Source organism: Lepisma saccharinum, chromosome 9 (genome assembly GCF_977018435.1).
Source record: "Lepisma saccharinum chromosome 9, izLepSacc3.1, whole genome shotgun sequence".
NCBI classification, from domain to species: Eukaryota; Metazoa; Arthropoda; class Insecta; order Zygentoma; family Lepismatidae; genus Lepisma; species Lepisma saccharinum.
Window position 1 is genome coordinate 74,892,766 of NC_139237.1, and position 16,599 is coordinate 74,909,364.

General features: G+C 39.1%; 1 protein-coding gene across 1 annotated transcript in view; it reads right to left on the reverse strand.

The window, feature by feature from the left end:
- Positions 1-539: 539 nt before the first annotated feature.
- LOC145992483 (multicopper oxidase 3-like) overlaps positions 540-16,599 on the reverse strand; it is a 35,794-nt gene continuing 19,734 nt past the window's right edge. Inside the window, exons 6-10 of the mRNA XM_083128865.1 lie at positions 10,677-10,890; positions 10,197-10,262; positions 4,744-4,971; positions 2,523-2,732; positions 540-703 (exon numbers count right to left, since the gene is read on the reverse strand). Of these exons, the coding sequence (XP_082984991.1) occupies positions 540-703; positions 2,523-2,732; positions 4,744-4,971; positions 10,197-10,262; positions 10,677-10,890 (882 nt within the window). The remainder of the gene's footprint in view (positions 704-2,522; positions 2,733-4,743; positions 4,972-10,196; positions 10,263-10,676; positions 10,891-16,599) is intronic.

Genomic DNA, 16,599 nt, shown 5'->3' on the forward strand with positions numbered 1-16,599 from the left:
ATACGTATTTATATTTTGTGTAGACACTTACTGTCTGTACATGTCGTAAAGCAGGTATACATGGGAATGGGCGTGGTCGGATGTTGTGGTTAATTTGGTGCTTCTAGGACTTATACTTTAATTTCCTTAGGAAAGAAATATTGACCAACTTCCTGGCAATTCTAACAAAATGCTTTGTTAAAACACAAAGTGTAACGATGCAATTTGCAACACTCAACTGCTAGATGCAAAAGAATAACTGAAATAATTGTGCAACATAAAGTGTTTAATGCATATCAAAATCATTTTACATATAGACATAGTTCCTTCAAAAATAAAATAATATTATTTTGCTTATTTAAAGTAAAAGTGTTCAATATTTTATCTACACAACCAAAATATTATTGAGAAAATCGTTAAAAACTTCTAAATAAATTTAAATGAAACTGATAATGAACACCTTCCTTCCCCACAAAGACAGAATTAGAACCATACTAATGTCACAACAAAGAAGTAAGGAGTGTTCTACATAAACTACAGTCCTTGAAAATAGTGTTACATTAATTGAAGGGAATAACTCCTGGTCGTGAACAAATCGGCGGAAGGAAGTCACCACACTGGGGAAAGTTGCATGGTGGTGGAGGAGTCTCCCCTTGGACATGAATCACCATCGCCATACCAACAGCTAAATGAGCTGTTATGTGGCAATGGAATAGCCAGAATCCTGCAAACAGTAAGATATATTAGTTGCATTGAAAACTATATCCTCGAGCTCACTTAATGAGTACCATATTTTGAAACAAATTTTATGGAATATTCACATGTAAAGATAGGAGTTTAACAGGTTTAAGCCCTTTCCATGGATACGTATATATTTAGCAAATTATATCACCAAATACCAAATACAATAGTAGGATCCACAGCTATATCACTGTACAGTGTGATCCATGCGTATTACCGTGAAAGTTGTCCCATGACTATTTTCATTAATTTTTCACTTGCATCGTATGTGTTTTTAAGCGTGAATTCTTATATATGCTGGTGCAGAAGTTGTCAACAGCTTGTTTTGAGTTTGTTTCAATGATTGAAGTTCTTATTGGGTCAAATAAAGTGCACGAACATGGTGATGGACAATTTGCACGGTAATACTCTTAGATCCCACTGTACGTCCTGCTAAACATTTCTCGCCTCTACTCAGTAAGTTGTTCCGTATTATAATCGTAAAAAGTTTAATTAAGAACTGATATCGTATTTTACTCAAGGTAAATATTGAAAATATTCTCTTATGTCAAATTATTTTGCAGTTTTGATTTCATGTGGCGTTTTATAGTTTTAATTAATATTGCATATTTTATAATCTTAAATGCAAGTTGAATTGTTGTATAAAGGATTAACTGTTCAAAACACTTAAATAAACATGTTTCTATTTCTAAACAAACAATATACTACAATTAGTCAAAACACGACATTGCTTGAAAATATCTTGAAAAATTTTACTGCGGTTTAGTAGGTGGACCACAGTATAGATTCATAAGTATATATAGTTTGAGACGCTAAGTATCAGTTTACAATGGCATAATTATCATCATATACAATATTCTGTATTAATTTTCGTATTTTCGAGACTTTTCCCCGGTTCTGAATAGCGTACATTGTGTCGCTTCGGTCTGTTGGCCTCGTATGCGCGGTGAATGCTTTCTTTTACAGACTGTCACGGAAATCTGTCTATCAAGGCCGCGCATAACGGTAAAGAAATGGAAAAAGCGAGTGGGCGGACCGAAGCAGTGCGAGCTGCTGCAAACGTCTGGTAGCTCCAGCCGCGTTTTCACCTCAAGTCACTACTTGCGCAGAGGTCTTGTTTTCGTTCGCTTGTTTCAGAGGTTCCCGAGGAAGGGAACCCTCATGTTGCCTTTCACTCGTCGCTTCGGTCTGAAACGGGTCTCACTTATAGCACAATTCTCAGTCACCTTCTTGGTCAATTCCCACCTTTCGAATTGTGACGTCAAAAAAATTGCAGTGTGATGCTGAGCCCTAAACTTAACATGGCTAACCTAACAACGAATGCCTTTAACCCGACGTCAGAAAACAAAGGGCGGGGTTTGACCAAGAAAGGTGGTGGAGAATTGTGCGATCAGTGATACCCGTCTGAAACCTCCCTTAAACTTAACGCCCACTGAGATGGCGGAAACGCGCCGCCACGCTACCGAGCGGAACATTTTCCAAGCTCGGCTAATGCCGGGCCGACCATGACGCTTGCCGGAACTAAACGAAGAGACGCGAAATTACACGAGAGGGCATTTGAAGACACGGCCAACGGAAAATTTCCACCCTAGAAACCTGCAGAAATCTAGCATGGAAATTCAGCGCTTCGGTTCCGCGTGTTTCCCTGTAGAGGGCGTTACACCATTTGATCTCAATAGAAGCAGACAACAGAAGTTCTGTTGCCGCGTGTCCTCGCGTCTCAGTGGGCGATATGCTTTATTCACTTCAGGGGAGGAAGGAGCTTGATCGTTCAGCCTTCCCCGTTTATTATGTCCACTAACCTGTGTTGTCTGTTAGGAATCGTAATCTCACAAAGCCCCGTGCGGGAAGTATCACCGTGTCCTTATAGGGACGACACCCGTTCCTTATGCAGACAAAATCCTCGCACGGAGAACTATCTTCTTCCATAGTTGTGTTCGCGGGGCCTATTTCCACGACTTGGAACACATAACCGTGAAGATGGAACGGGTGAAGTAATGCAATGTTCTCAACTGAAAAAAAAGAAATTTTATATATATATATATATATATATATATATATATATATATATATATATACACACACACACACACACACACACACACACACACACACACTATATATACAATATATATACAGGGTGTCGCAAAACTCTTTTAACAAGGCTTGGGTGCTGGTAGATATCATAAAAACAAGTAACTTTTCCCTTTAAAGTTTACCTCGAAAGCGCTTAGTTTCCGCGTTATAAGCGCTTAAAATCTATCCTGTCCGTATGCAACCCAACACAGCAAACGCTTGCTCTCACATAGCTACCAGGGGCGCGTGGCAGGGTTGCCACTAGCGTTCCTCGTTAAGAGACGACTTGAAAACAACAACTTGGGAGTCTTGCCTGAGCAAAATCCAAAACATTAATGATCCTTGCGATGTTGTAAGAAGCATTGACAGTATTTATAAACTGACCAAGACAAAAATGGGCAGACTGAAATTCAAGATTACTCATTCTAAAATATCTCCATAATTGATTGATTTGGTTTATTTTATTTCGCTTTCCTGCCACAATTGGTTAATCGCGAAGATGAGGATGATATGATGAAATAACAAATGACACCAATGTGTAGACCAGGATTTAAACCCCAGACACCTGGCGCCGTAGCGAGCTGTGCTATCCACATCACCACGGAGTGTTTCGTGTATCATGCAATATCAACAATTGCAAGGAACACGTGAGATAGGGGAAATCTACGACATCATAACTGATGTCACAATAATTTAAGCTATCCCTTCCGATGGAAAATTCCATTGATTTGGATAGGAGAGAAACGCGTTGGCCCGTTGTTTAGACTCAAATTCTGGTTCGTCGTCTGCTGTGACGTCACCACTAATATGATCCATTCGGGCAATGTCGGTAGGGTGGGGCGGTGCTCTAGGCGACATCTGCTGCCTATTCGGACGCGGCCCAAGTCCAGCTGGAAAATCCAGTAGAAAATCTAGTCTCGTGTGATTCAGGCATTATTTCGTTCTTTCTTTATTACCAAACGGGTACTACTTTCTGAACGTGGAAGTCCTAATAATTTCCAGCTGGAAAATTAAACACTGCAAGATACAGAACATGCAGAAAGTGTAAATGCAAAACAATGAAGCATTTATCCAGTTTATCCAAGATGGCATTGGACTTTATTATGTTCCAGCAAATCAATTTTCGAAAACTAATGGTATTCCAAAGTCTAGGGTATTCTGTTGTCTAGATATATCTGATGGAAAATAAACTTAGGGGATAGTAGCGAGACCAAAGTTCACAGTAACATCTCTCGAATTGTAAATGTCAATGTTGTTCTCGTTCTTGTCTTCATTTATAAATATTCGTCTAATTGTCGTCTCGAACTTAAAAAGTAAGTTCCAATCTCACCTCATGTCACCCCGCATATATATATAGTGTAGAGGTCATTAAGGCAAACAACTTCTCCTAATATGTTTCCTGCTTGTCCATACTCCACGAACCCTCAAAGAATGGAAATCTATACAAGTGTCAAAGAAACTTTTCTTGTCCAAGTCACGATTTTTACAAGGTTGCCTCGATACCAACCTTTTCTCATATTTGTAAGAGTGAACACCAACCACACGACAATTCACTTGAATATCCTAAACGGAATTGCAAGGAAGATGTTATTTTTCATAACTTTGAATATCATAGCAGTTTCTCAAAACAGTGCCACCTTAAGAAGGCGCGTAAAAACATAAAACAAAGAAAACAGCTCGCCATTCACAATGGACGACGGATCCGCATGCACGGTACATGGTAGAGAGTCATGTGACTTCGACAGCCAATCCGCGTCCGTTATATTGAAGCTTCTTCAAGGCCACCAGAAATTCTGGCAAACATCATTGGCCATTCTCTGGCAGTGTTTACATCTCTGCCTGCACTGCCATCGGCCATCGTATGTGGCAAGGTGTATAATGCTAATTCGAATTGAGTATACAAAGAGTGGCGAGAGAATAATATGTTCTTAACGTTTACAAACTTACAGTCGTTTATCAGCAAAATCTCAACGACTGCGTTCAATGGGACAGTTTCTATGTGGGTGCAGAAGCAAGGTTCGTCATCGTCTCTGCATATCGCTGGTCTGTTCTCCAGGTCGCACAACATCGCCGGGTCAATGTCTTCGCACTGCGTCAAAAGAGGAGACGAACTCCTCGAGAAAACCAATTTGCGTCCCATGTACGCCACATACGGTCTAGATTCCGAACTGGCTTCTGTAAAGAGAAAAAAAATGGTTGCCTTAGAGACGGAGGGACAACGGAGGCAATTGCCTCAAGCTCCATAATGCAGTTTTAGCAGATTATACAGGGTATCCGGGTTAAACTGTCCAAAAATACAAACATATACCTATGCGTCATTCCACGAAAAGTAGTCGTACTCAATGTTAATAACAAAATGAATTAATATAAAAATTATTAATGTTTTTTTAACATTAAGCTTTAGATGTTTGTGAATGCATATAATTTGCACATTTGACCAATAAAAGTTACTAGCATCTGCAGCCCACATGCTTCACAGACAAATGATGTCAAAATTTGCTACATTTTTAAAGTCACGCACGTAACGCACTTTTGTTAATACTTTTCATGCATTCAGCCTATATCATCATACTCAAGTTTTTTTTCATTTGCTAGCATACTTCATAATTCTATGAAATCATCTCATTATGAATATTTTCATCCAATCTCATGTCTAGAACCTTACATTTTGTATGTAAAATGTCACACACGTAACGCTGGAATATCCCATATTAGGCACGTATCTAGAATCATACCGAACTCTACCGACAAACTTTCACAGGTTGTTCAGGGATGCCAGCCACGAAAACCGAAATCATTCCCACGCAACAAAATACCGGCCAATGTTCAACACTGTCGAAACAGGATGCATGCAAGCAGGGGTACGGGGACATCTCGGAACCTACAGGGTGTCCCACGAACGACGCAACTGGGAATTAAGAGTGGCGTTACTTTGTAACAGAAACGTGTACATACATAAGTCATTCACCAAATGTTAGCCCTGTCCAAGTAGATATTTTTAAACAAACGGGGTGCAGTGTTGTTCAAGCAGTTTGCCAAATGTAAGTGAAAGTGTAAATTTATTTTTCCACAAAGCATGGAAAATTGCATGTCAAACATTCGTACGGAAATTTGGACGTCAATTTCCACCTTGGGTAGGTGGACTATTTCGCCATCTATAGTTCAGAGAAGAAAACCGATCGTTTTCGCGTATAGCCAATCCTGAAATGCCTCGTAAAGGCGTACCGGTCCAAATGGGTGTTTTAAAAAAAATGAGGTACAGTGGCAACACTGTTGATGTTTGAAGGCAACAAAAGGTGTGTTTAGTGATGGTCTATGACATGGAAATACTGGAAACAGGAAAAAAAGAAAATGAAAATTATGGTGAAAAAAGTGTTACTTACCTACTCCTGGCAACCATGCAATGCGTGTAACAGGCAGTGTAGATTTACAAAAGATGTTGAAAATGACAACCATTTTCCCTGAGGCATTCATCAACACGTTTTATCATGTTGGAAGAAACTTTATGCAAGGTTGATTGGTTTATATTGTTAATGGCTGTGCAAATGTTTATTTTTAGATCATCAAGTGTTCTTGGGTTATTAATGTAAACTGTTTGTTTCAAATAACCCAACAGAAAAAAATCTGGAGACGTCAGATCCGGGGAGCGACTGGGCCATAAGTTTTTGCTTATAATGTGATCGCCAAAAAACTCTGCCAACATGTCTAAAGTTTCATTAGACATGTGACATGTTGCGGAGTCTTGTTGAAACCAACAATCACGTTCATCACGTTCCAACAAAGAAATAAACTGTGTGATAAGGTCACGATAAACTATTCCGTCAACTGTTGTGTTGAAAAAGAATGGACCGATTATTTTTCTCCGCGAAATCGCGCACCACACACCGATCTTTTGTGGATGAAGTGTTTGTTCATGTAACAAATGGGGATTGTTACTTGACCAATGTCGAGAATTTTGACTGTTGACATATCCATTTAAGTGGAACCATGCTTCATCCGTGAAAAAAACCTTATCCAAAATATTCACACCATTGTCTCTAATAAAATTTCTAAACCACTGGCAGTATCTTACACGTGCACCTTTGTCTGCTTCCTTCAGTTCTTGCACATCCTGTACCTTATATGCACGTAGGTGCAATTGTTTTAACGCTCGGTGAGTTGTTGTTTTTGATACACCTGACTGTGCAGTAAGTTTACGAACAGATTTCCTGGGAGATTGTGACATTCTCTGCTCCACATCCTGCAGCACACCTTGTGTCAAAACTGGTGGTTGTCTGTGCTAGGGTTTGTCATTAACTGATCCTGTTTCACGAAATCTGGAAACAAGTCGATATATCGTCGAATTTTCTGGAAGACTGTTATTCGGATATTTCTCGCGAAACACAGTTTTTACACTAGCGTACGATTTTGAACAAAAATAATGTTCCACAATGAACACCCTCTCTTCCAAAGAGTACTTCATTTCACAGAACAATTCTAATCTTCCCCTACGATCAATGCGAAATGCACGGCTCAAACAGTTCTGAACACAACTAACTGATTCTTTTGTTCTCGTTCGGTGGGCGCTCTTATCGCATTGCATGGTTGCCAGGAGTAGGTAAGTAACACTTTTTTCACCATAATTTTTATTTTCTTTTTTTCCTGTTTCCAGTATTTCCATGTCATAGACCATCACTAAACACACCTTTTGTTGCCTTCAAACATCAACAGTGTTGCCACTGTAACTCTTTTTTTTTTAAAACACCCATTTGGACCGGAACGCCTTTACGAGGCATTTCAGGATTGGCTATACGCGAAAACGATCGGTTTTCTTCTCTGAACTATAGATGGCGAAATAGTCCACCTACCCAAGGTGGAAATTGACGTCCAAATTTCCGTACGAATGTTTGACATGCAATTTTCCATGCTTTGTGGAAAAATAAATTTACACTTTCACTTACATTTGGCAACACTGCTTGAACAACACTGCACCCCGTTTGTTGTTTCTATGTTTAAAAATATCTACTTGGACAGGGCTAACATTTGGTGTATGACTTATGTATGTACAGGTTTCTGTTACAAAGTAACGCCACTCTTAATTCCCAGTTGCTCCGTTCGTGGGACACCCTGTATTATGTATATTACCAGGGCACAGACTCCACATAAAAACAAAGGTTGGTATTTTGATAGATGATGAGGGGCATGTCTGTCCTCTGGATTCTACATACATTCCCCTTCTGGTTATAATTTTTAGTCCTGTTTGAACATAGTACCAATGGAATTTTCTCCCACAAGAAAGTTTTAAAACACGACACTGCATACAAGTGATTTTTCTTTTTAAATTTAGTTGCAAAATGCAAAGAAGTCATTCATTATATCGGGAAAAAAGAAATTATTATTGCAACATCCCCCGGTTGTTCACCAGTCATCACAAAGTTAGTCCGCTACTACTTTAGTCGGGAACATGAGAATCTGCAAATCATCAGGGCTTGCTGAGTAGAAAAGAAACACAACACAGTTTTCAAAGTTAAACGTAGTTTTTATAAGCACTTATATTTTCTATCGTATGTGTACTTACAAGCAAGGCACAGATTTGCTTACGTTTCTGCCTGAAGAGGAACAATTCTATATCATATTAAATCACATCACAATCACTAAAGACACTTTCTTAATATAGAATTAACGTTGGACGAGACAAACATAAATACACGAAAGTTTCTGTACTTAATTATTATTTCGAGTATAGCCAGAATGAAACTAAAATAGTTACCAATTACATCATTCCGGCATTCCATTAACTGTTACCAAGTTCTTGTTGATTCCTCACCTTCACCTGTTTTTTCAAACACCGACTGTCGTCAGGTGAGGAACATTTAGGTGGGTTCACTTCCTCGGCTGAGATTAGAAAGTGACGTCAACACGAACAGATTTTGACGTAATTATAAACATATATAAAAGTTCCAACTACAACTGTATCAGTCTAACTATAATTATCTGTGACAACTTGCACATTATTTGAAGTAACAAACATTTTAAAAATCTTAACTTCTTACAAATATAAAATCTTAAACTCTCAGGTTCGTTACATTATTTGTGAAAATATGTCGAGACAAGAAAACGGGATGTAAACATATAGTACTTACGAACGTAACGTATGTATTTTCCTTCTTGAAATAACTCCTCATTTTGGTAAAAATGAATTCCGATGGGAATAACCAGCTTCACATCAGGTTTTCTGCACCCTAGATCTGGGTAACATGTCCCTGCATACCTTAGATCTGTGGTGCAGAAATTATCACCGCCAGTGCATTGGGCTCCAGCTCCGTTCAGTGACTAGAAAGAATAAAAATATCCATGTTTTATGGTAACACGATGAACAGAGTGTCCACAAATTTGTAAAAACAAAATTTATTGATTTTTTTTACGTTTTACAGACCAAAAAATAAAATTTTACAGACCATTAATTAAGTAACCATTCTATATTAAATTGCTATATCTTCCTCTATAAATTTATTACTTATTAAATGAAAAGCGCGTAACTTTGAAAGCCTTTCGTGCTGTATATATTATTTAATTTTTTCTGCACGCATCGGGCCGCAATCATAAATGCTAAACGGTATGTTCCGTGGAAAGTACTCTCTGCTATAAAAAAAATGCAACGTAGCGTCTATGCTAGCAAAAATGTTACCGTCTATTTATTTATTGAGAAAATTCCAGATGCAGCAGAGGTGGCCAGTTTAAAAGCAAGCCTAAGAGATATTATGCTCACTACATAATAAAAATTGAGTACATTGGGATGCATAATTATTCCGAAGCAAATTGTCCACGACGGTGTTTATTTTCTTTGTTTGAGGCACTGAGAGCTTCAAGCATTGAAACAAAACGGCAAACAAGTTGCTGACAACTTCTTCAGTAGCATATGTAAAGAGCCAGTTCTAAAAACATGTAGGATGGAAGAGAAAAAAATAAATGAAGATAGTCATGGACAATTTGCCAAGCAATACTTGTGCATCCCACTGTACATGTGATAAATAATATATATACTTATCAAAAAATAATTATTTTCCTGTAGTTTAGGGTTATTACAAGCATAAGAAAACAGTTTTTCGGTGTGACGTTTCAGGAGAACATACGCTCCGTTCACCAGACATTTATTTTCATTTTGACTTGTAACCGTAAACTACAGGAAAATAATTCTACAATGCAAGCAATGCGTACATACAAAAAAAAATAATGTATTGAGGTCTTCATTATGCGTATTAACAATGCGACAATTAATTTTCTTTCTAAAATGCTCTTAGCCATACTCACCACTCCGTCCGGAATGTTAAAATTGGGTAATGGTGGTTCTTGGAAGTCTACACCATTGTATACCAGCAAAGCCAATTGGTACGGAGGCACTTCCCCACATTCTTCAGTACCAACAACCATGATCCAATAAATACCTGGTGGTTGATCGGCATCTAGCACGAAGTCGTACCGTTCACCTGAATGATAAAAGAAGTAAATAATAACTGATTATTCGCCTTGTAATCAAGGGGTCTCGGGTTCGATACCCGGTGGAGGCACATAGTGGTTCGGATCCCACTTTAAACTGTAGGTCCAGTCCCGATTAGCCTTACTGTGCATATAGTTGGCTTAAACACCAACTCAAACTCAACTCAAAACTGATTGTTATCTGATTCTTCTGAAGCAAACAGTAACTGATTCTTCTGAAGCTTATTGTTGGTGCAATAAGCTCACATCAAACTGAGAAATGACAACAATTCTTTGTAATTGTCTGTGCTGCAGTCCGAGAATTTTCGGAACGTCCCAAGTTGCCCGGTTAACGAGCCTACCTACATTGCAAAGCCTGAGCAAGAGGCTGGCGATAGATCTATAGATGGTAAACGAGAGCTTACCTGGTTGTGTTAGGATGTAGACCACAGTGAGCGGTTTCACGGGTTCGCCGTCTGCAGCGATAATTGTCATCTGGTGCTGCTGGATCACGAGCTGGTGAGGGCAGCTGAGAGATCCCGCATTGATTACTCGAAAGCGATATCTTCTGTCCTTCTTCACGTTGAACACAGCCAAGGGAGACTCGTTATATTCTCCACACGCATCATCGCGTGGGCCCTGAATGACAAATTATACATTTAGAGTTGGCGAAGTCGCTAAAAATATACATGATGACTAGGGCCCGGGACTTTACGTTATAACATATTTTTCATTTGGCTTCGGATCTAATATTGGGGTGAGATCTTTACATATCTGATGAAAATCAGCCGAAATAGACAAACTTGACAAAGCATATTTTGACATATTTCACCAATTTCGCGTTTTTACAACATATTTCTTCAATTTTGTTGTAATAAGACATATTTCGGTATAATTTCGTAATTCTCTCGCACATAATCGGTCATTTCATATTTTTTTCGTCGTAGCTTTAGCACAACGGATCATAGGCGTAGCTAGAACTTTATATTTGGGTGTGCACAAAGAAAAACAATGATATCTTGTACCTTTTTAATAGCATATTTTGCAACACAATCACTTGGCTCTTTAATTGCACTGATGTTTGTAAAGGAATATAAATTCACTAAATGAAAGTGTTGAAAATTTCTGAATATATGAGTAGAAAAAAATCAAATTGCATAGAAATTACACACACACACACACAAAATGTTCATAAATGCAAACGAATACATCAAAATACACGTCATCTATAACAAGAGACGTCTGTCAAAATGTACAATGTTCTTAAACTCATCAATAACTTCATTTACATCAATAGACTAAGCTTTTTCCTGTTCCACAAATAGCAAGAGCAGGGCTTCCAATCTATCCTGCTTCTGAGTTGCTCTTAATTTAGTTTTAACTTGTGTAAGCTTGGAGAAAGCTCTCTCTCACACGTGCAGCTTGTGACAGGTATTGATGAAAAGCGCTGTAGTACAGAGTAGAATGCAGTAAATATCTTCTTTCTCCAATGACATCAAAAAATCGAAAAACTATAGACACCAGTTTCATCAGCGATAATGCACACGTTTGTACCAAGCAATGATATTTTCAACTTCTTACAAACTGTCGCTTATTTTCTCTCATATTGAAATATCTGTCTTTAATTCTCTTCCATAAAGCACCCCATTAGGGTGTGCCTAGGCACACCCGGCACACCCCGTAGCTACGCCTATGCAACGGATAGTTCATATTGTCGATGGCTGGATCTGGAAATTACGGAGGAAGAAAAGTGCCGTCTTTTCTTAGTACAGAACAATAATACCCCACTTTTTTTTTTTATCCCGCCGACAATTGATAGCCATGCAATCATTATTGAGGAAAAATGTTCTCTCTCGTTGTTGCACGGGAAGTGAAGAAGTTTCGTTCTCATTTCTTTGCCTTTTTCGCTTTTCACAAAAATCAGTCAAAAGTAAAAATAACATTCGGTACATTACAACCCCTACTCTACATACTCTATCGGGTATGGGAGAAATTCGAGAGCACTGTTGTACATATTTTTGACTTTACTGGGAATATTTCTGCATTTTTCTGACATATTTGTAATTTTTCATGACATATTTTCCAATTTACATGACATAATTTCATACATATTTTACAGTTTTGTAGGACATAAAGTCACAGGCCCTAATAATAACTATGGCTGAGTTGATACCACTTTGAACCGATACCGATGCCGATACTCTCACCGATACCCAGCCATACCGATACTTGAAAATTGTAATAATTAAAAGTTGTTCAAAATATTGGTTGGTAGGGAACGAATTTTAAGGTGCAGCAACTTTAAAAATTATAGGTGTTTTCATATCGATCGTTTGAAATATGTGTTGTAGGACATGAAATCAAGTAAAATGAACACACTTTGTTACACATTTTTGCACTTTTTCATGAGATTAGTCCATGTATCCCCTTTTTACTCCCTCTTGGATGATTCAGCACCTTTCCCCTTCCTTTTCTTTCATGTTTTGTTAAAAAAAAAATTGACAGAAAAGTAAATGATTTTCATTCTTCTTGAGCAGCTACATAAAATCCTGTAGTCTCATTTTGTAGAGCAAAACGAGAGCTTTAAAATGGTGTAATATAATAATTGCAGCCCCAATAGTTCCCAAGATAATGTAGCAAAACCCGCGAGGGAAAACACAAACTTCAACAAAATCTATTCGGCAGATCCACTGTTCTCTATGCGGTCCGCGCTCTGTACGGTCCGCGCTCTATGCGGTCCGCGCGCATTATATACAGAAGGTGCAGAGAAAGAGAGCATTGAACAAAGACATTTTATCAGCACATTTTTGAAAACATTTTCATAACTTTTTTTCACATTCCCGAGCATAATTTTGTACCTTAAAATCCTTTCCCTATTGATTATTATTAATGAGTGTTGCATTTCAACTATAAGCCTAAATTTATCAGGGTATTGCTTCAAGAATTGCATCATAATTTTAAAATACCTGTTATATAATCACAAAATACAGTTTCTTCCCACAGTATTGGTGCAAAATAAATGGGAACTTCGAATTTTGCATAATTTCTCGTTGTCTCGAACAATCACGTCGTTGTGCGCTTCAATTATTTCATACTGTATTCTAGGCCTTACGTATTGAGCATTTCTGGCACTACAAGTTAACGCGGAATCAGTCCTACTTCGAAAGCGAAGAGATGCCCTAAGATCGCCGTCATTCTCTTCTGGTTCTTGATCGACTTCTATTCGCCCCGAATCCCTGTACACTCGCAGTGCGAGACACTGACTCTGTCCGAAAGCTACAAAGTACATACTTGGAGTATGGTCTTGGCGAAAGTGACGTCACCTAGTACAGTTCGAAAGCGTCAAGTTCACATTGCAGGGCACGCCAAGGTTACAGGCTCGGTCACGTGACAAGTGGTCTTGTTGTTCATTTGTTTGAAATCGCGGAGGTAGAAAGCCAGCAAGTTGTTTGTTGTAGTTCTTCTAATGTGTTGAAATGTACATATGTATAAGGACATTTGCAAATGCTATGTGATTTCTGTGGTGAATTACAAGTGTTTAAAACGTGGAAAACCAACGTATCCTGGGTTATATCTACTGATCGTATTTGGGGCTGCAGTCGACAACTTCAAGACCGAACTGCGAGACCATTCTCGGAGTAGGCCTAAGGTCGCTTCAATTACGGTCTTGCACCTTTCGGACACGGCCACTGTTTGCCGCTATGCAGAACAGCATCAATTACAGATACATTTTTCCTCCAGTTTATTTTATGCATAATCTACGAGGGACATACTAAAAGTAATGAGCAACAATTTTAAAAAAATCACAATCCATCAATATGCAAACGAAGTCAATCACATTTTTAAAACAAGATAATTATTCAACCGAGAGGAATTTCGCTTCGTGTTAAATGGTAGAGAAGCATGGCGCTGATTAAATATATATATTTACAACATTTACTGTATACGTATGGAAGAATATTTTAGTTTTTCAATTGTGAACACCGTGCACTCGCCATATACGGTGTAACTCGATGTGCCTATCGTGCTGTATGTATCATACAATGTAATCTCAACGGCTAACCGAAATGTTCCATAAAATGCTTTCGTGTAAAGTGCAATCTGCTATATGACTTTTGGAAGTATTTACATAACATTTATGCTAGCAAAAATGTTAAAGGAAATGCTTTCGTTTAAAGCCGGGTTAAAAGATGCGTGCATGGGTGCCACCAGTGTTAGAAGATGGGTAAAACGTTTCAAAGATGGAAACACGAGCATCAATCATCAGCCCCAGGCAGTGGCGGCGGTTGGGTTCCAAACCCGGTGGGTGGGGGTGGGGGTGGGGGCGCAAAGTGCAAAAGTCAGATTTACAGCACTTTGCTGATCAACACAGCAGTTGAATGAATCTCTGATTTACTTCACGTTTTCTGTTAACAGATTGACTTATCTCGATCTGGTTCTGTGTCTAAGTCTTCTTTTTATTTTTTTTAAAAAAAGTGACTTACACCATTGTAACTTTAACACGCCCATATAAAGTTTAACATAGTGTGGGGGCAAAAGTGGCGAAAATTTGTTGGGGCAGTTGCTCCCCCACCCCCCTTTATCGCCGCCACTAGTCCCAGCTGATGAAAAGCAAATTCACTGATCATTATTATTAGCTATGTTTATTATTAGTAGTAGTAGTGGTACGAATACATTTTCACAGGGGCCGTTAACGTAAAGCTATACTAGGGGATATCAAAAAGTTTTAATTATCCCCCAGAATTTATTGAGTGATTTCGAAGAAACTTTGCTTCTGTAGTCATTAGACCTTCTATGTGTTCTGTAGTGAAAATTATTAATGTGTGTTATTTCTGTTCTTTATAGGTGGCGCTAGTTGTCAGTAAAGTGCAAAATGGAGAAGATTGAAGCTCGCAGCGTTATTAAGTTTCTGCATTTGAAGGGTCACAACGCCCGCCAAATTCATGAAGAAATGAAAGTTGTGTATGGTGGTGATTGCCCATCCTATGACACTATTGTGAGGTGGAAGAGACATTTCCAAACAGGTCACATGTCTGTTACAGATGAACCTAGATCTGGACGCCCATCATCCACGGATGACTCCGCCACAGTGAAGAAAATCGAGGATCTGATACTGGAAGATCGACGCATACTATCCAAAACATCATGCGACAAAGTGGACTCAGTTATGGTAGTGTTTGGAATATTATTCATAAGGAATTGCATATGTCTAAGGTGTCGGCCCGCTGGGTTCCGCGTTTGCTCACTCCTCTTCAGAGACAAACACGGCGTGACATGTCGAGTCAGATGTTGAACATTTTGGAACAAAACGAGGAAGATTTTTTTGCCCGTATGATAACTATGGATGAATATTGGATCTACCTATATGATCCTGAGACAAAAGAGATGAGCAAACAATGGAAGCACCCCTCGTCCCTTCCCCCCAAAAAGCAAAGGTGCAAAAGTCTGCTGGGAAGGTCATGCTCTCAGTGTTTTGGGATTGTCATGGGGTCATCCTTACAGACTACCTTCGGAAGGGAGAAACTATTACTGCTCACTTCTGAGGAAGTTACGAGATGCTGTGAAGGAAAAACGTCGCGGCATGCTCTCCAAAGGGATCCGTCTCCTTGCGGACAATGCACCCGCTCATTCATCGCAAGCAGCGGTTCTTGAAGCTCACCGTTGTGGCTATGAAATATTACCGCACCCGCCCTATTCTCCCAATCTAGCACCAAGTGACTTTTTTCTTTTCCCACATATGAAGAATCCACTTCAGGGTCGCCATTTTGACAACACTAACGATGTCATATTGGAGGTGGAGCGCTGGTTTGCCATGCAATCTGCAGAGTTCTACAATGATGATCTTCGACAGATCAAAAAACGCTGGGAGAAATGTGTAACTCTGCATGGTGACTATGTAGAGAAGTCACAATAAAAGGATATAAAACTCAACTTTCTGTCTCAATTATTTCATGGGGATAATTAAAACTTTTTGATATTCACAAACTAATGCTTGCCTCTGTATGTTCTGCAGAAATAAATGAACTTCGTATTAAACATGAACAATTATCTTGCTTTATAAAATTTTTAACTAGGTTAGTCTTTCGGGCGTCTGACTACCATGCGAGGGACATGGGTTCGATCCCTGGCGGGATTTTTTCCCACCTGTTCAATCCCACCCAGCGTCGTATAAAGTGGGTACCTGGAGGAAACTCTCTGGGGTATAGGCAGCCAGGGGCGCGGTCCTGATCCCATCATCCCCCCACCTTCGGCCGTGATCAAGAAAGTGTGGAACCTAACTCCACAGTCATGGCGTGGTGCAAACCAGGGGAGAACTTTACTTTTAGTTACTCTTTCGGGTGGGGATCT